The 21297-nt window shown below is 38.7% G+C and overlaps 2 protein-coding genes across 3 annotated transcripts in view; one reads left to right on the top strand and one right to left on the bottom strand.

The window, feature by feature from the left end:
* ed (hemicentin protein echinoid) overlaps positions 1-21297 on the bottom strand; it is a 126094-nt gene that overhangs the window by 81256 nt on the left and 23541 nt on the right. The window lies entirely within an intron of this gene.
* LOC108611327 (lysophospholipase-like protein 1) lies at positions 776-1563 on the top strand. Its single transcript, XM_018003892.2, has one exon. It carries the CDS (start codon positions 873-875, stop codon positions 1521-1523), a length of 651 nt encoding a protein of 216 aa, XP_017859381.1. The 5' UTR covers positions 776-872; the 3' UTR covers positions 1524-1563.

Raw genomic sequence — 21297 nt, 5'->3', positions numbered from 1 at the left:
TTTTTGCTTTTGGTTCTTATATAGGTTGACAGCATTTTTTTTGTTGGGATTGTTTTTTTTTTTTCTATTTTGTTTTAATTTATTGAAGCACTTTTCAAAAAGCGCGACATTGTTGACCGGCCATATAGATAATATTAATAGCTTCTCAAGTGGTCAAGCCAAAATACAGAGGAAAATAGAAAAAAGGTGAATGCCTCTCTCTAATGGCACCTCCTAATCTATGTGAGGGCACCCAATGGTAGGCGTCGTCATGTTCCCCCCTCGAAAAAAACATTTGCGTGAAAGATGTCACGCCATAAACGTTGTTTATTGAACCATTAGGATAGACGATAGAGGCTAACGCTCGTACAATCTGTGAGCCCAAAAAAATAAAACAGTTCAATAAAATGCTGTGACAAATGATCAGGCGAGGCAGTTCCGAACTGCAGCCCCAATTGAGCTACCAAAATTCATTTTAAATACGAAACTAAAAGTTTCAGAAAATCGTATAATAGTGTTTTACGATCAAAGTTTGGCAATTAATTGAATAATTGAGGTTTCATTTGATATATAGACCTTCTAGAACTGCATTCAAAATTTGAAATTAATTACTGACAAATTTAGATGTATATAGAATTAGATTATATAATATATAACCATCGTAGCTCGGGAACCACCCGATGCATACAGTTTAAAATTGATACATAGATCATGGATGGGATAAGATTACAATTTTATACATGTGATATATGAACTCTTCTTAAATGAATTCCAGATAGATATTGCTCTAACTTTGCTATTGCCTTTTCATATCCCCATATCAAACGAATATATCGTTTCCCCTAACGTCATATTGTATAACTATATATAATTTAAAGTTCAGCTAATTTATCATGTCTTCAACGCTACGCAAGACGGCGAGTGTTATATTTTTTCATGGCTCGGGCGATACGGGACCCAATGCACTCGAATGGGTGCGCGGTCTGATTGGACGCGACTTTGCTGGTTCGCATATCCGATATCTATTTCCCACAGCACCCGAGCAGAAGTATACGCCATTTGACGGCGAGATATCCACGGTGTGGTTCAATCGATCGACCATTCATATCGATGCGCCCGAAGAAGTGGAGAGCATGTCGGAGAGTGACGACATAGCCAATGCACTCGTACAGAACGAAGTGGACCGAGGGGTGCCCACGAGTCGCATCATTGTCGGCGGTTTCTCCATGGGTGGTGCTCTGGCGCTACACACAGGCTATCGCCTGAACACAGACCTGGCGGGCGTATTCGCGCACTCTGCGTTCCTGAATCGCGAATCGGTTGTCTACGAGTCGCTGGCAGGTGCATCAGTACATCCAGAACTGCGCATGTATCATGGCACAGATGACGATGTCGTTGAGTACGAATGGGGTCAAGATACTTTCGACAAACTGCGAAAGTTAGGCGTCAGTGGAACCTTTACCACCTTGGATAATGCAGCCCATGAGCTCATGGAGAGTTCAATGCTGGATGTCGAGCAGTGGATACTAGAGAAGTTGCCATAGACTTGCAATGGCAATGACTAACACTGAATTCGTACCAACATAGATAAGCAACTGTGCAACACTGCACAAATTATTTATAAGGCATTTTGCAACACTCTATGCTAACTAGTTTAGCTGCTCTCTGCATACTATCTAAATGAACATTATTTAAAATAAACTTTAGCCATTTTCCAACACTGTTTGGCATTGGCTAACCTTTTGCGTTTAATTGTCGCAATTTTTTCTATTTTTCCCTCTCTCTCTTCCTCGCTTTATCCATTAGCAATTGAGTAACGCTATGGGCTACCACATCGAAGTTTCCCTCTGCTCCTCGACACATTTGCAACAGCGCCGCCTCTATTTATACACTTCAGCACCTGTTTAAATAGCCAAGTTTGTTGCACAGCTAATTAAGTCAAGTTTATGCAAAAGGGGTTCTGCACTCGCTACGTTTTCGCACGTTCGCACCTGCGCCAGCCCCAGTTCGGTCTAGTCTCCAACGCGCTGCCCTCCACTCTGTGCTGCTAATGCCTTTGTTTTCCCACACACACACACAAACACACACACAGACACACACTCACAGAGTGAGTGAGACTCTATATAGCCCCAGCCATCAGCACAGCTGATGTTAAGTTCTGTTGCAGCTCAGTCCTCCCATCCTCTGCCCTCTTCGCTCTTGTTTTTGTGCTTCCATTGTAATGTGTAAATGAGCTAGTTCTGATGAGCCGCGCTGCTGCTCGCCCTGCTCCCAAAAGCCTAGCCACAATGACACTGATGGATTTGCTGTTAATCAATATGAAATGAGCGAAGCTCTCCCCCCTTCTCCATCTCTCTCTATCTCTCTCTCTCACTCCATCTCTATCATATCCTACCACGCCTCACTCTGAACAACATGAGCGTTGGTAGCTTTTTGCTGCTTTGACGCTTTGGGGCCCCCTACTCGGCTCTATGAGGTTTCACACACACACACACATACACATACACGCACAGCTCCTGTTGCCCGGCCAGGCATACGACCAAGTGTTGGTTAACGTGCAAAAAACAAGTCCGATTTTTTTTTGTGCGCTTAACTTTTGTTATATGAGAAAATATTGTACAAGTTTTTTAATTGCTTTTACGCTTAAAAAACACGCAAATGGCAAAAGTGTGTGTGTGTGTGTGTGTGTATGTAAGTGTTGAACAACAACTGTATTTCGATTTCAGTTGCATATTTCGCAACACTAAAAAGTCGACAAAAACTATGCAGAAAGTTCATTTCTGGTAACAATTGGCAAGCAAAGTTTATGCTCGAGATATATGTATGTATACATAGATGTATATGCGTATATGTATGTACTATCTATATAATACTGGCAGCCTCCTGACTGATTTATGTTTACAAATGGAATTTATGAGCAAGTCACATAAGACAATTCATAAATATTCATATATAAATTGTGTCACACAGAAACCGAAACAATTAACTTAATCGATTGGGGTGGGCGGACGTAGATGGGCGGTACGATAGACGGGCTCTCGCCACAACAAACGACTCTCGATTGATTACTTAAAAATTATGTGTGAAACCCCAAAAATAAAGCCAACAGAAACAGCAACAGCAACAACAACAACAACAACAGCAGCAACAACAACAGCAGCAACAACAAAAATATATAAGCTGAGAACTTTTGCTGTGAAGTTTTCAAATTAATTCGTGTCTTTAGGCAACCGCAGCCAAAACTTTGCAATTGGCAAGCGCTTGAGAAATCTACGTTAGCAGAACAATAAATAAATTCAAAACAAAAATAGAAAATGTCTTCTTAACTAGGGCTTAACCAGTCAGGTACCCTGTAGCACATATGTATGTAATATGGGAGATCTAGAAACTAGTTTTGTTTAGGCAACAGCTATTGCTTCTGGCAATCAATCAATATGTCAAGAAACAGGCATAATTAATAAAACCCATTGATTGAATTCAGTAAACCTTAAGTTCTAGACTTATAGTTTGCCATATCTTAAGAACATCTCTTGAAACTCGCGAAACTCTCTGTTAATTCACTCTTTACAGGGTATCTTACATGCAGTTTATATGTTGTACATAAAACAGTCTTCGAGGCAATTAGCATATGTCTGCCGCATATATTTTTCTGTATATATATCAGCGATCAGTGCTTTTGCGTGCAAGTGTGCTTAATTTTAATTGAAATTCATTTACATTTAAAGCCAACAATTATGCGCATTTTCCCAGGCCAGCATAGCAGATACACGCACGCACACACACACACTCACATTTGTATATAAACAAAAGAAACAATTTGTAAACGATGAAGCGCACAAGATAAAGGCAAAGCAAAAATACAAAAATTTGCATAAATTAAAATACAACTGAGATAAAACGATGCTAGAAACACAAAATTTAACTGCAAATATACCCTGGTGTATGGACGCACTTATGTGTTATATAAACGTCGCCTATCGTCGTTTATCTACTTGGAATATTTTTGGTCAATAATGCATTATGACCAGATGCTGCTCGTTGCCCTTTGCCCATTGTCCGTTGCCAGCTGAAGGATTATATTGAGTAAATGTTTGTAATCTCGTAATCGATGCAATTTATATGAAAATGCTAAACAAATTGCATAAGATGCATAAACACAAGCATTCTCCACCTCTGCCTCCCTCTCTCCCAGTCGCTCTCTCTCTGTCTCTTTCTGCATATCTATGTAATACAATCAAAAACTTTGTTAAGCGCATTACCCATGCTTGGAGCAAGGGAGACAGCAAGAGGGGCGGTATGTGTGTTTGTGTGTGTAATCTCTTGCTTGACCAATGGCAATGGCCTTCTGCTTCTCCCTCTGCTTCTTCATTGTTGTTGTTGTTGGCAGCTGCTCATTGTGCATGAAGTTTACATCAAATTGTTTGCCACACATGAACATTTTTTGTTGCATGAAATGGAAAGTTTTGGGGGCTGGCTGGCTGGGTGGGAGGGGGGCGTGTCTGCCGATTACATGATGCTCAGCTGTGCAATGCAAACACGTGCCTAATTTCACATTTCATATATTGCGTATTGTGCTCTGCTTTTGTGCGCAAGCCCTAGACAAGTCTTGCGCAAACCCCAAAATTCAATATGAAAACAGGTAATAGAAACGTCGCACAAATGACAGACAACATTTGCAGCAACAGTAAACATTAAAGCTAATCTGAATTTAAGTTGCAATTCGTGTAAAATTGGTTACGGAATCAACTTATGTGAATTCTTGGAATTGGTTCATACTTTTCTAAAAGTTAATTAAGCAAACATTCCATTGGGTAGCTTATAAAAGTTTTGCAATAATTCGCTAACTAACTGTAACTCGTTCGGTTATGCATAAGCTAGCTCACTAATACCAATAATAAATTCATTTATCTATGTGATCATTAAAACTGATTCAATACTAAATGCTTATTGCTTGTGCAATAGAACCAATTAAACCAGATTAATAAATGCACAAAATTATACTAAATACAATTCAATGCTTATCTATAGTTTTCGCTGAGTAACTCATTAAAATGAGCTCTATATAACTTTATCTATTAATTGCATATATGGTTATAAAAGCATTAAATTAAATTAATGTATCCTTTGCCTTTTACGTTAAATCTCTTTCTCTCTCCATCTCTCTCTAGCCTCTCTGCCTCTCTCACTCCGTATTCCGCTTTTATCCTTCATGATCCGCATAGCCCTGTTGCAATATTCTAAAGCGTATTGTTTCATAGCTTCAAGCTTCTGTCACACACTACAAAGCTGAATGCTATAGAAATACTCATTGAACATTCGCTTGAGTGCAGCCACAGCTTTAAGATCCATTAAAAAAATATATATAAGCAAAATAATGTTTTTATAAAAATAAAAAAATTTATGCATAAAATAATGCATTTAAATTTAACAATATAAAAATCTAGAAACTCTTAAATATCTTTAGGGCAAACTTTTTAGCAACTGAAATTTAGAAAAACAAATAATGCAAACACACACACACACTCATACACAAACATTAATTTGTACAAAAAAGTTTGCTAAACAAAGACACCCCTCAATAATTCAAATTAAATATGCAAATCAACAAATTATAAACCACAAACAGAGAGAGAGAGAGAGAGAGAGAGAACAAAGTTTAGAGAAATCCTAAATAAATGAGCTAATGGCAAACAATTTTTAAAGTTTCCTTTGCAGTTGGAAAAGGCAAATAAAAACAAAATGATAAAAAAAATATAAAAAAAAAAAAAATAAAGAGCACACACACAAATATTGGACAAATATTTACCACAAATGTACAAAAATTCAGGCAGGCAATGAAAATTGTTGGCCAAGCATTTATTTTCACAGCCAAATTAAGTTTTTCCTTTTTTCCACTTCCATTTTTTTTTTGTCCCCTTTGGGAATGAAGCACGTTTAATTGTGCGTGCACAATTTGCACACACACACACACACACACACACGGAGTCAATTTAGTGTAAAATTTAAAATGATTCTCCCTCCTTTTTTTAGTGCCAGCAAAAACCTGGCGAAGGACTAAGGATAAAGCAGCCCAATGAAAAACTTAAAACATGTGTTTTGCCAACTCCAGAAATGAGTTGCAGAATTGTGCATATGACACAATAAAGTTGCGTAATTCATAACCCGAAAGCAGAGAAAGAAAAAACTTTTACAGAGCACAAAAACAAAAACAAAAATCTTTCAAAAAAGCAAAGAAGAAGCAGAATGAAATGAAAAAGAAAATGAACTTGCGAAAAAAACAAAAGCAAAAAATGAAAACAAGACAAAAGGCAGCCCACGAAAACAAATGAGAAATGTTCAATGCGAGCGAGCGAACAGAAGGCAGAAGGCACGTGGCTATGCGCCGTGGGTTGTGCATGACGGCACAATGCTCGCTCAGGTAGATACCGAAAAGCTGAAGCGAGCTTACCAGATACTAAATTTACCATTTGAGTGGAATATGGCTAGACTTATGGAAAGTTTAAGACTTAGTTAACTTATTTATTTTATTTTATTTTTTATGTGTTTATAAATTTTATTTTTTTTATTTATTTATTTTTATATACTTATATACTTTTTATTAATTTTACATATCTTAAATTTTATGTATTTATTTTTTTTTTTTTTAATTTTAAATTTATTGCAAACAAATTATTTTGTTTATTTAAAATCATATGCAATATTTAATTTAATTTTTTTTTCTTTTTTATTAATTTAAATATTTCTTATAATTTATTTGAGTATCTCTATGCATAGCATGCATTTTGGGCAGCCAATATACCCTTTTCAGTGGGCATTGATATAACAAAAACAACACCTCTATAAAACCTACGAAGAGTGAAGAATGTAAACAAGAACGGTTTAAAGTCGAGTACAAATTGCTGTGGTGCGCACAAAAAACAGAGTAGAAAATGACACGAATTGCGTATACCCTGCCCGTTTTTCTCTTAGATACCTAGCGGCTTCTTTATAAACTCCCAATATTCTTAGTTTCAGCTCCAGTTTCTACCCGATTATCTACAATATAATTAATATTTTTCCATACTTCTAATGCTATCTTAGCCCAACTAAACACCTCTAGTTACCTTTAATAAGTATAACTCACGAAACGAAAATTACAAAAACAAATTCAAGCGTAATTAAAAAGATAAAAAAAAATCAACAAACAAAAAATTTCTTTGTTTTTGTACAATTTTTGTTGGCATGAGTCGGCGAACGTGCTGGGCATGCAATTGGCGAGTGGGCGGCGGGCGTGACCAGTTGCACAGACACACTCACACACGGACATACGCACACATGCATTGCAAATTGCCAGCCAGCAGCACGTCGGCAAAAATGATAAACAGAATCTATTGCATACTTTGTGGCGCAGCAGACAAGGAGAAAGAGGCAGAGGCGTGGCAGTAGAAGGAGCCGGCGTAAAAACATTGTTGATAAGGCTCAGGCAGCAGACAAAGTTGCCAGGGTGTAGGTAAAATGGACGACATGCTGCCAGGGTTGTCATCATCAACAAAGTAATCATGCGTTGCGCCCACCCAGCCAATGCCTCCTCTCTATCTCCCTCTCCCTCTCTCTCTTCGTCCTCTCTCTTTCGACAGATGCAAAAGTTTGCACAGCTGGCACAAGTTGCGGCTGCTTCTTCTTCTACTTCTTGTGCCCTGCCAGAGTTGCTGTGCTGCTGCTTCTTCTTCTACTCTAGCAGAGTTGTTGCTTGTTTCATATTTTACGTTTTTGCGAGCAAAATTTTATTATTAAAATGCAAAATTGAAAATGGCTGCGACGTGCGAGCTGCAGCTGCTGTAGCTGGGGCAGCGCGGGCGGTGGGGCGACAGTTGGGTTTGTGGGCGTGACAAAGCGCATGCATATGAGCGATGCGTGACAAAGAAGCTGAAGGAAGCACAAGGGAACAGACAGAACGAACAAATAAAAAAAACTATCTGCTTTAATATTTAACGCAAAATTAGATTTTTTTTTTGTTAGACTGCTTAAGCATCTATTGATTTCATTTCCAGTTAATAAATTCACTTTAAACTTACGCGCTCGCACACACAGCTTACTTTCATTGCCAGCTCTTTGACTATACATATATATAACCGTGAAGGTAGCTTACCTGCAAAGAGAAGAAAAAATAAGACAATGAGACGTAAGTAATTGAAGGCGATAAGGCAAAGCTTGTATAAAATGTGAAATAATTTGAGATAACCGAATGTGAGATACTCTGAAAATGTAGCTGAAAATTAGAGTTCGACATTGACTTGTAAATACGCTGGTAAGCTTAACATGAAGTTAACTGAGACTTGAGACAGCCTAATGGTAAAATACTTAGCATGAGGAAGAGCTAAATCTTTAAACTGACTATCAAATTTAACATTAGAAATGTTTATCAAATTTGTATACCTAATGGAATGCAAGGAAAAGCCACCTTGCATTTAATATCACTTAAGTAGAAAAACCACCGGTTTTCAAGCTATATATAATGTGTAGCCAAAAGTATCTGCATGCCGATCGCAAAAATGTTGGCGCTCTTTGCATTTGCAATTCATTAAAAGATTAGCAGCTGCCGCCATATATGGCCACAAATGGCATGAAGAAGAGCTGACAAACGAAATAAAATGAAATCAAATGAAATGAAACGAGATGAAATGAAACGTAATGCGAAAGGACAAAGTAAGTAGTTCGCTGCCACAGCAGGGAGAACGGAGAGGGGAGTGTAAAATTTCATTTAATTACATGAAATACGCTAAGCGCTTAGCGGCTAATGTGGCTGGTAATAGGAGTGAAAGAGATAGGGCAACTGCCATGTTCAAGTGTGTGTGTGTGTGTGTGTGTGTGTGTGTGTGTGTGTGTGTGTGCATGTGACATTGAACAGGAAGCTCAGATTTCACATTTTACATGCAGCACAGCAAGAGACAAACACAAAAACAAATTCAATGCGCAAAAAAAATGTAATGGGAGACAAGCAAAGCTGATGGCACTGATAAAGGGAGTGGGGGAGTGTGAAGGGTAAGGGGGGACAACCATAGCGGCTAATAATGACGTTTACATGAGAGACAAGCAGCAGCAAACAGAAGCAGCAAAAAGCGCAAGGGAAATATGAATATGCATAAGAATAAGAGTGCGAGCGAGAGAGACGACAAGCGGAGACAAGCAGGCAGTCCGTCAGTCATACAAGGCAAATGAAGAGAACAACACGAAGAAGAAGAAGAACAACAACAACAGCAGCAGCTTAAAATGCAAGGCTGAAACAAAAGACGAAAAACGCAAAAGGAGACGAGAGCGCAACAGAAAAAAATATTTCACACCCAAAGCCAAGTGGAGGGAGTGCGAGCGAGAGCCAAAGCATTTGGAGTGAGGGTAAAGAGGACGCAAAACCACCTGAGGCTATACAAAATTTTGCAAGCGCAGCACAAACGGGCAGCGGCTGACTTCAATGCGGCATTGTTGTCATAGCTGAAGGAGCGATAAGTGTAGAGTGGATAGATAGAAAGGAAGAGAGAGAGGGAGAGGGAGAGCGAGAGCGAGAGAGTGCGCCCTGGCAGAGCTACACACATGTCTGCGGGCGCACTTGTCAATCCGAAGGGTTCGATTAAGAGCGAGTGCGAGCGAGAGGGAGCGAGCGGCCCAGAGTGAGCTGAAGAATCGCCTAGAGGCTGAATTTGCATTGGGACAAAGGCTGCCGCTGATGACGAAATGATAAGGGGCCGGAAATTTGCAAAGATAGGCAGCTAGAGAGCGAAACGAGCATACGCAGGCTGGCATGAGCGCAAGAGGGAGACAGCACGAGAGGGCCGGCATGCCAAAAGCAAACAACAATGCAAACAACACACAAATAAATGATTGCAGAAGAGGCAGGAGAAGCAGAAGCAGGAGAAGCAGAAGCAGAAGGGCCAAGTGCTGCAACTGAGAGAAGATGATGCTCGATGTAATCTTCTAATCCTATACAGATGCGGCTGCTGCTGTTGTTGCTGCATAAATATTGTTGCAACAAATGAGCCAACTAGCTCACAAATTGAAATGCCCAATTTCCGGCAGCTAGACAACAACACTAACAACAACAACAAACCCATTCAATAAACTAAAGAAACAGAACAGAAAAAAATATATAAATCAAAATTAAATTATCAAAACAAAAGATGAAGAAGGCAGGAAATGTTGTTTCAGGTAGAAAACAAAACGAAAAACTACAACAACAACAACAGCAACACAACCTGATCCAAATAGAGATGATGAGGAAAAGAGCCAAAAATACAATTTAACAATAATTTTGTAAAGAGTTTTAAGTAGAGCATTCAGTTGATAGCTTCTTGCAGCTATTTAATAGGTACAGTCACGCAATTTTCGATAGTGGCTAGGGAGCATTTGTATAGTCAAGATTTGATAAATTGGAGAACTACTTTTGGGAGCATATATCAAATGTGAAGTTAACTTTCTTATAGAAAAGGCAACATTGTATATTCTCATTATCAAACGTTGTACAACACTATTGATGTGAATATTATACCTTGTTTGATGAATATCACATCTATAGAGTCTGTTTGAAGATTTCCTTTGAATCATGTAATATAAATATTTATATGTAGACAAAATAAATTCTTACACAACACTGTAAAATAGTACAACGAAATCTAAAGACATTTTAGCTAGAAAACACAAATACCAACACTAATTAAACATATAAATGTCGCTATTTAACACTAAAATTAACTATGATAAATAAAACTCTTCGCTCTACCATCTCTTTCTCTCTATTGCTTAAATCTCTCTTCAAATCATTTCCATCTTTATTCCGAAAAGTAGAGTTCATGTCTCTAAATTGTTGTTGATATATGTTAAGCTTTAAGAAAACTTTGCATTGAAAGATCTTTATTTATATCTCTATCTAATGCTTAGTTAAGCCAACATAAGTTGGGTCCGCATTCAGAATATTACTCAATTCTTTCGACATCCATTTTTTTTTTTTTTTTTTTTTTTTTTTTTTTTTGGGAAAATAAGTAAAGCTCACGCGGAGCTAATTTGCATAAGGGCACGTCCAAAGTTTGTATTTTTTTTTTTTTTTGTCATTGATAGGGTCAACCCGAATATAAATGTATATATATATTGTATGCGTGTATAAAGAAAAAGGAATTCGCGCGTTTCAACAACAGGCCGCATTATAAGGCATGCGGCAAATATTTGCGGCATTGGCGAGTTCCTGGAAGGGCGTGCCGCGAAATAAATACATACAAAATTAAGACAGGGACAGAGAGTGCCCGACTGAAGGGATACCTTGAATTTTATCGTGATTTCGAATACATATACAACGTTTATCAGAGAGTTGTATGAGTGAAGGTGACATGAATATATCTTAGCTTATCCATAATACCAAAATATATAACAATATTTTTCTTCAAATCAGGTTCCTGGAATCAAGTTGAGAATTCAAGTTTTCTCGATATAAACTACACATGTTATATCAAACTAAATTCTATGAACTCCATGAAATAATCAAAGAGCTGACCTAGCAACATTTCTCTGTACTCCACTCCTTAAAATAAAAAGAACAAATATTTATACCTTTTCAACTGCAGACACACCTCCAACTGTCTCTTACATAAGCTCCGAGAAAACCTTATTACCCCATTCTACTCCATTTTCAATGAGTACAGGGTATAGGGAAACGAAAAGAAGAGCCACTTAAACCTGTGGCAAAACCCAAGATAAAGGGGCAAGAAAAAAAATATATAAACGGCAGATGTTTTGCACGAAACTTAATTACAATCGGGCAAGCTGAGATTGAAGGTTGAGATGCAGCAAGAGGCAGCAGAAACAGCAACAGCAGTAGCAGCAGCAAAAAAAAAACAGCTCAAGTATTTCGAAACAACTCTTCTTAAATGCCTGGCGGCAGCTGCACAGGTAGAAGAAGCTGCTGCTGCTGCTTTTGTCGCTAAATGCAACTGCAAATGCAACTGCAACAGAGACGCCGGCGACAACAACAACAACAACAACAGCAGCAGCAACAACAACAATTTATGGCATCTGCTGGCATTTTGTTAGCAGCTTCTTCTTTTTCTTCTCTCTTTTTTTTTTTTTTTTTGGTTAGCGGCTGTTGAACGTTTTTTAGGTCAACGAAATGCCAACAGAGACGATGATGCGAGCAAACATAAATAAGGCGAATCACAGCGGTGGAGCAAGCTGGCGGAGTGGGGTTAGCCATGTGGCAGACAGGTAAACAAAGCTAAAGCGACGGCCATTTTAGAAACGCGTCTATAAATCTGTGTGGGAGAGAGAGAGACGAGGAGAGGAGAGAAGAGAAGAACAGAGCAGAGAAGAGAAGAGAGCGATAAAGTCATTTGCATAGTTCTTTTGATAGCCACAAAAAAAAAAAAAAAAAACAACAACAACAGCAGAAGCAGCATCGCACCTACAAAAAGCAAAGAAATAACAAAAGAGGGAGCGAGGGAGAGGGAGAGGCAGAGCAATAAAGATCCAGCTGCAGCATGCGGCGATAACCTTTCGAAATCAAATTAGAAATGTAAAGAAACGTAAAAAAACAACAAAAGAACAAAAAGCAGCTAAAACAACAGCAAGAAAACAATCGAATTTAAAGTTAAAGATTAAAGCAAAGAATGCAGTGAAAGAATAGGAGAAGAAGAACAAGGAAAAACAAAAAACATGTGTAAACTTCAAAAGAGAAGCTGCAGAGGCGCTGTGGGTGGATGGGAATAATTAAAATATCATATCATTTGTATTGTTGTGGAACGCTAATGGGTTCGACTACGAGAAGAATGGAGCGAAATAGAGGAGCTCAAAATTAATAAACACAAAACTTTATAAGCTATAAAATAAACATAGACTCTTATTAGAAATAGGAGTATATCATTCGATATACTAAAATTGTAAAAGGGTTTATCTGAATTTGACTTAAAATATTTTAGCCAGTTTAAATGTCCAACTGATCTCTCTTCTCCTTCTCTTGATAACACTCTCCTTGAGGCACGAAGGCACTATAGTTAAATATCGATAAACTTCTAGTAAATTATACGTATCGATAGTTAATTTACAGAGGCCATACTACCATAAGATACTACTATTTTCTTACGTTATAGAGTTAATATTACTAAAGTACTATTTTCATATACTCCTATATTTCATACCACAATACAATTATACCGCCTTTTACTTACATACTCCTATAGTACAACTACATTCCTATATTATACTACCATTATTACTATACTTCCAAATTTGATAGACATCAAGAAGTACATGTTCCAAGCTCCTAAAACAAAGCGTTTCTTAACTCAATCTCTATTATTCATAGAAACTTCCCAACAAACATTTACCTAGGTTTCTTAAAGTCAAAAGTATTACAACTTTTAGGCAAGTTCTATCAGCCCCTTTAACAGCTTTTCGTACAGCTGTCAATCTATGATTGAAAGTCGCCGAGCCACGCTAGTCACCCGTATTAACAGCACGAAATGCTCTCTTTCTAAGCGAGTTTCAAACAGCCTAAATTTATAATGATCTATTGGCAACTGATAAAGGTAGTCAACGGCCGGCTGAAGACTTCGACTTCAGACTCAACTACTCCAATTTCACTAATTGCTTGCGTTTTCTCATCTTCTTCTTTTCTTTACCTTTTTTTCTGTTAATCAAAGTTCGCTTGTCAAAATTCTTGTTCAGTTTTTAAGGTAAAACACAAAAAAAAAAAAAAAAAAAAAAAAACTTGGGCAATCAACCTGCTGCCAGACGAAGCAGCTAACCCAACTTCAACTTGAGGCGCAGCATCCGCCCGCCCTCTACCTCTCCCTGCCCCCTCTCTCAAGCTCACTCTGCCTGCGTGTTTCGTGTCTTGTAACAATTTTTTTATGACGTTTCATGTTACGTAGACAAAAAAAAAGAAAAGAAAAATAATATTTGTTTGGGAGACAACTGGAATCAATATGACATATAGATATATATGAATCGATTCATATGGAGATGATGTTGCTTGGGGCAGCACTGTCCCTCTGTTCCGTTCACTCACTCACTGATTATGAAATCGAATATAATAAAAGACTGAAAAGCAGCAGCTGAATTTTTGTTACCTGTTCGCCGAGCAGGTGTTATGATTATTATCATATTTTTAAAGAGCGCCGTAGCGGATCATTAATAAGAGAAGAGCCTAAAACCAAAACCAAATGAAAAGCAACAACAAAAATAATAACAAACTCTGCTTAAAGTTAATTAGTCATATTTAGATTTTTTTTATATTTTTTTGTTGTTATTTTTGGTATCGTTTCTGGCTCTAATGACTTTTATATCGAGAATTATGCAAATGCTGATAGCCATTTGATAGGCCTAAAGAAAAGTAGCTCAAGAACTGTCCTCAAAACAAAGCAGCAACCAAAATTCTTATGCTAATTACCTGAAACATTTATAAATTATGCGCGTAGTAGAAAATATCGAACTGTTTGCTTGCCACCTGTGCTAAGCTCCTCTTTTTACCTGCTATTGATTACAAATGGTTAAACAATGAGGCCGACTTTGTCCGCTTTTTTCCTTCTACTTGAGCTGTGTGCGAGAGTGCGTGTGGCGCCCTCTGTTGGCCAACTTTTGCTTGGGTGTCGCTTGAGTCAAGTGTTTATCTTGGCATTTTCACACTCGCAAGACTTTGCCTGCCTCTCTCTCTCCCTCCCTCTCCCTCTCTCACCTTTCATCTCTCCATGGCTTTTCTTTATTTCTCTGTCTCTCTCTCTCCCTCACCCATTGCAATCTCTTCCTAGAATCCTTGCGCTTCATTTACGTTGATTTTGTCGCCTTCGCTTGCTCTAAATATTTCCTGGTTAGTCCTTGACAAACAAGCCAGCGGCCAGAGTGTGTGCTCCCCTCTCGCTCGCACTCGCACACTCAATGCCTTCCACAGATATTCCTGCTTGCACCTGCGTCTGGCTGCTCTAATTTTGCGCTTCCTTTTAGCCAGAACGCAAAGCAGCCGCAGGCTCTCTCCGCAATTTCCACGCGTGGCGTCCGCTTCCTGGCCGCATCCTGCCTGGCTGACTCTGTCGCTCTGCCGCTGCCACTGCCACAGCTACTGCGTGGCTTTGGCCTGCCCTGGCGCGCTCACATTTAATAATTAAAACGCCACCGCAGCGCACAAATTATTAAAGTGTCAACGCAGCCGCCTTGGCGAGTGAGTGCCACGACAGCATTCAGCTGGCGCATCCTGCCAGCCAGCTCACAGCTCACTGCTGTCCGCCCCGCCCCGCCACGCCTGGCCAATCCTTTCAGCCCCGCTCATTAGACCAGTTCAGCCAAGGCTTTGCTTAGCCACCATTTTAGCGCCTTTTAATTATTATTTTCTGTTGCAACCATTTAACAAATGAAAATGACGAAAATCCAAATTTGTTTTTCCCTCTTTTTTGACTTTTTAGCGACTCCTGCGGTGCATTTGCCACGCCCCCTTCCAACAGTTTCAGCTGCTGTTCAAATTGCCATCAGCTGCTGTTGGTCGAGTCTAATTCATTGAAATCGTTTTTGCAGCTGACACTTTGCTTGATGATAATTATTGTCGCTTTTATACCCTGCAGCAGCACAGAGCTGGGCGTGGCAGTAGCTTGGATTGTAACAAATCTACGAGGCAAACGATTTCCAGCTGCGCGCAGTCAGTGGAATTGTGCTTGAAGCAAAATTCTATGAGACTCAGCTCTCTCTTGAGAGAAACAGAGAGACACTTATTTTTTTTTTATACTGCTCAATAAAAAAAAATTAAATTAATAATCGATGCAGAAAATCTCAATTATTGTAGCAGCATAAATTGCTTCTTCCGTGAGAGAATTGCAAAGCAAAGAAACAGTCTACAATTAAAATTGGAAATTACTGCAAAACTTAATATAAACACAAGCTCAAGTTAGTTCGAATTTTTCATTAGGTTTATCTTGTTAATAAATAAATAAATAAAATATCTCAAATATATAGAAATTGTATATATAAATTTATGTAAAAATATTTAACGTTAACATATTTCCGAAAATTAATTTAAATAATCAATCTGATATAAATATTTTAATTATATTAAAAATGCATAAATTTATATTTTTAATATATTTCATATTACATATTAATATATATATTCATATTAGCATGTAAATTATATATTTTTAATTTGACTTGCAACTTTTAGTCATAGTATTTGCTAGTCGTTCATCCTGCCCTCAACTGCACCTTTAAACCTGACTGGGAATCTTTTTCTTTTATGAACGGTTTTTAATATTTTTATGCACTTTACACACACACACGCACACACACACACTTGTCGTAACTTTTGTTGCTATCTGCTCCATACACACACATACGCACACATACACTCATTTCCCCTTACCCAATACCCATTACCATTTCCAGTTCTCAGTTCTCAGTTCCCAGTTCTCAGTTCCAATTTCGTTTTATGCATAGCGCAAACTTTTCTTTCTTTGTCAGCACTACAGTGCCACGCCCCTGGCCGCCCACATTGCAGAATTTCTTGTGACTTGACATGGTTTCCTTTCTGGTCCGCCGCTTTATCAAGCATCTCACAGGTAGCAACTTTTTGCCGCATCTATGGGAGAGTCTAACTCGACTGATGCTGCTGAAGCAGCTGCTTTTCACATTAAATTTCCAGTTGCCAATTTTAGTTTTTTAATTAAAAAATTAAAAAAAAAAAAAAAAAAAAGCGAGAGAAATGGCGAAATATTCAGACTACTAATAAAATTCAAAAGAAATGTACATATATATGTGTGTGTATATATTATATATTATTGTTAGCATGTGAGCATCGCGTCACAGCTGACTCATTAACATTGCCTTAACAGAACGCTGTTAAGGTTTTACAGCTCTTGACGCACTTTCGTCATTTCTTTGTGTGTGATTCATCACAAACAGAGACGGAAATAAGTTTGTTTGGCTTTAGCTCGTTTAATACGCGTATTATTATTAATATTGTGAGTGTGTGTGTGTGTGTGTGTGTCTGTGCGTAAAAGCTTGATGACATTCGTCTGAGTAAGCCGCATAAAAGACAACACGATGCATGTTCCCAAATTTTTGGCACACATTTTAACAATTGAAGTTTACTTTTTAAGAATAGCTGGAGAGAGGGTATCTGACGATAGTAGAAAAAGATAAAACATAGATAAACCAATTTTCTACAGCATGTGAATGAAAAATTGAGTATGGGAAATTGATGAATTTAATTGGATTTGAATATTATGAAAGTAATTATTGTAATTTCAATTTTTTATTTTATTTTTGTGAGTTAAAGGAAAGGGAAAATTAATATACGAATAATAAATATCTGTAACTATTGGAAAAACTTTATCTATATAACATATGTATATAGTATGTGGTATCTCTTCATCTCTGTCGCTCACTCATCTCTTTCTCATCATCTGTCACTATATATCTATATATAGAGATGGTGCTACTCTCTCTTTCTTTCTCTCTCACATACACAAGTTCTCATTCTATTTCTCTCTGATAGTTTGCCTCAACTAACAAACAACTTAATATGCATTTATAATTCATAAGTCTAGAATAATATAGAATATATATTGTATACATTTATATAATTCCTCGTTCCCTCTCTTTCTCTCTTCTTCTATCCCTTTCGCTGTAACTCTGGCATACAAAAGAAGAAAATAAATGCGTAAACTGTTAAATTTGAGGCTTTGATGAAGACAATTTGATTGCTATTTTTTCTTTAGCTGCTGCTGCTGCTGTTGTTGTTGATTGTGATTGCATCTGTGTGTGTGTGTGTCACATGTGTATGTTTCATATGGCAAGCTGCAATTCACTCAAAAACTCTAAAACTCAATCTTCGCACGGATCTGGAAAATGCTTCTAAACGGGTTTCCCTTGAGCTTTGCTGCTGCGCTGCTGCTGCTGCTGTTGCAGTTGTTATTGTTGTTATCATTGTAACTGTGTTTATGTGTCAAACTGTTGGCAGTTATGCGATTCACTCACACACACACAGCCATGCATATACAAACACACACTCGAATGCACATAATGTAGTTGCCATGGCCAGAGAAATTTCTTCTTTTTTTTCGGGCTGAGTTGAGGGAGTTGGAAGGCAAACGTAAAATTCTCATCATGCTGCATATGTGTGCATATGAGTGTATGTGTGTGTGTGTGAGTTGGTGCATATGTGTCTGTGGGGAATTCAACGTTGCTCGTCTGTTTTGTGCCTAATGACATTTGTACATACAAGCAGAGGAAGCAGCAACAAGCTCGTGAGACGACAAGCAACAACTCTGACAACAACAACAACAACTCGAACAACAACAACAACTTTAACAACAGCAGCAAACTCGGATTTTAGATTTTGTTTGGTGTGAGAAAAGTGAAGCAGAGAAAACATTTTAAAAGCATTTGCTAATGTTAATCTATGACAGCAACAGCAACAACAACAACAACAATGACAACTACTAAATGCAAATGTTGTTTCAGACACCAAAAAATGATAAAGTAAACAAACATTTTTGCAAACGATCCCCCCCTCACAAAAAAAAGGCAATTGAAACAAACATAAATTGAAAATGCATTGGCAAAGGGCTCAACGGCAGCGCAGAGGCGGCGGTAGAGGGGGGCGTGACGGCAGGCAACTGGCAAAGGCAGCCGCACTTGGGGCTTTCAATAAGCCCCAGCAGTGCGTGGGCACATTTCTTTTTTCAGTCTTCTCTCCCCCTCCATTGTTTCACAAAGGACCACGCCCACTGGGCTCAGGCGGCAACTGTAAATTATCGAGTTTATGTGGCAAAAATGACAGCCAATATGAGACACGCCCATACGCCCACACACGGCCATGCTGCCAGAGCAACTGCAAAATATTGCAAAAGCACAACAAATGTGGCTATCAAGTGCCACCCCTCAACCCCCCTCCTGCACCACTCTACCTTCACAGCATTTACATGCTGCAACTGACATTTGTTTGTTTGTTGTCGCCAACAACAACAACAACAGCAACAACAGCAGCAGAAGTAGCAGCAGCAGCAGCAGGCAAATTGGCAGGCGCCCATTGAAAAACGCGACACGCATTCGAAAAATGCATTTTTGGCCGCATGAAAATTTTGCATGAAATTGCGGTTTTTGGGCGAAAGCGCTCCAAAGTTCTGGCGCCATTTTGCGTCACGGCTGAAAAGAGCCGCAAATTTTACAACAGCACCAACAACAACAACAAATGCTCAAATATGTATGAGTGTCTATGTGTGTGTGTTTGTGTGTGTCTGCGTTGACAAGGACGATTTTTCCATAATTATTATGATGATGCTTGGCATTTGGCAAACATGCAAACAGGGAGCGGACAGAGATGAGAGCATAACGATGGCCAGCAGATGAGCCATTTTATTGCCTGTGCATTTGCGGCATGCGTATGACAGTAGGGTGTGGGAATGGCTAAGGGGAGGGGGCGTGACGGCCGTTGCTGGGCGGAAAACTCGCGTCGACGAGAAGCCACAGGGCAATTGTTTATGCGCGTTTATTACAGCCAAAGTGCTGTGCACTACAACGGGCTCAATATGCAGAGATGTGAACTAGTTCCAGTTCAAATGAACTAGTTCCAGGAAAAATGAACTAGTTGGATATAAAATGCAAAACGAGAGCATGGAATATTATTTACAAAAGACAAAAACAAATGTATTACAGTGATCTAGTTCATTCAAAAGAACCAGTGGAGGGCGAAAAGAAAATATGAATTAGTGAGTATACGATATGGAATTAATGGAAAATATGAAAACCAAAGAAAAATTTTTTTTTTTTTTAAAGCCAAGTCAAGTAACCCCTTTCTGTGCTTATTTAACCGAAAATTTAATTTAAGCAGAAAGAAAAGAACTAGTTCCAGGTAGAAACATGAACTGAATGGCTAACTTATTAATTATAAAACGTCAAATTGTCATCAACATCATCGGAACTTTGCAGCTCACATATTACGAACAACTAGTTCATATGAGCTATATAGGGTAATCAGTTAAATTGAATTAAATAGCGTTTAGACATGTCGCTTTCTGCTATAGCATTGATTTTCATTAACGAAACTTGTTTGTCTCGTGCTTGGAACTAGTTCAAGAAACTGGTGCACACAACCATATCCATATCGCATATCGCATATCGAAGTGCGTGAACTACGTGCCGTACATGAAAATTGAATATCCCTGGCTGGCCGAGAGCCTCGTTTAGGTCACGCGGTACGTATAGGGGGTGGGGGGAAGCTGTTGCTCTGCTTGCGGAACTGCGGAACTAGAGCACTTAATAGCAAAAGTTCAGCGCAATGCTTTGGCAATCGGAATACTCGAACGAAATAAGCAAGTGAAGCAGGGAGGGGCGATTGAGGCGCGAGGTGGAATTGGCATATAGAATAGGACATCATGGGAGGCAGCGATTCGGTTGCATGCGGCGTCTGGTTTTGATTTGAAAGACGTCAAAGTGCGGAATGCAGCCAGCGGACTGAGCAGACCAAACCGGACGAGCAGACAGACAGATAGACAGACTGTTGATAACTGTTTACTGGTTCCCAGTTGGAAATGGAGAGCCAACAGAAAGAGCGGACAAACGTTGCGCTAATTATTGCGCATCATTGATTCTAGCTGAGCTGAAAATGTGCTGAAACAGGAGGCGCAAATGGGTAGAGCTTGAGCTATCAATGACAGCCACTGTGCGAGTGCGAGTGTGTGTATGTGTGTGTGCATGTGTGTGAGTATGAGTTGTGCTGTGTGTTTCAATTTCGAAATACAAGCTATGAGCGCTGAGTGTTGAGACACATATGCGCCTGTGTGAGTGAGTGGGTTTGTGTGTATGTGTGTGTGTGTGTGTGTGTGGGCTTGCGGCAAGCAGCTCGTTCGTTTGTCATGAATGAAATGAGCTTTTCCCGATGAGACGCCAATATTACGAACTAAGAAGAAAATATAAATACTAAATGTTAAGAGCTGCACATGAAATACTCTACGAAATATTGCGAAGGAAAATGCAGAGGGAAAAACTATCAGATATCGAAACTTACACTACAAATAAACTAATTCTCGAAATATAAATTGTCGATATATAAATATATTTTGACGGTATAAGCTATATGGCATATCTAAAATAACAATACGATATCTCACATTACTCTAAGAGTACTCCAAGTAGGAGTGTGAAGAGCATAATGTCGTATAGTGGAATAGCTGAATTATTCCATTATATCTATATACCATGAAATTCACTAGTAATATGTGTGTTTCACTCTGAGTTCACATAGTTGGAGATCAGAATGAGACGAGCTAAGTGGCCCACTCATTGCAGCTTATTGAGTTTCATAGCTGTCTGCTTTGGTCT

The sequence above is a fragment of the Drosophila arizonae genome, chromosome 3 (assembly GCF_054131065.1).
Source record: "Drosophila arizonae isolate 15081-1271.41 chromosome 3, UAZ_ARI_1.0, whole genome shotgun sequence".
Taxonomy (NCBI): domain Eukaryota; kingdom Metazoa; phylum Arthropoda; class Insecta; order Diptera; family Drosophilidae; genus Drosophila; species Drosophila arizonae.
The sequence above is the reverse complement of the archived record's forward strand: the minus strand, read 5'-3'. Positions and strand labels throughout refer to the sequence as shown.

What these genes read in the sequence shown, in the direction of transcription:
- LOC108611327 (XM_018003892.2), top strand. Translation starts at nt 873, where the DNA reads ATGTCTTCAACGCTACGCAAGACGGCGAGTGTTATATTTTTTCATGGC.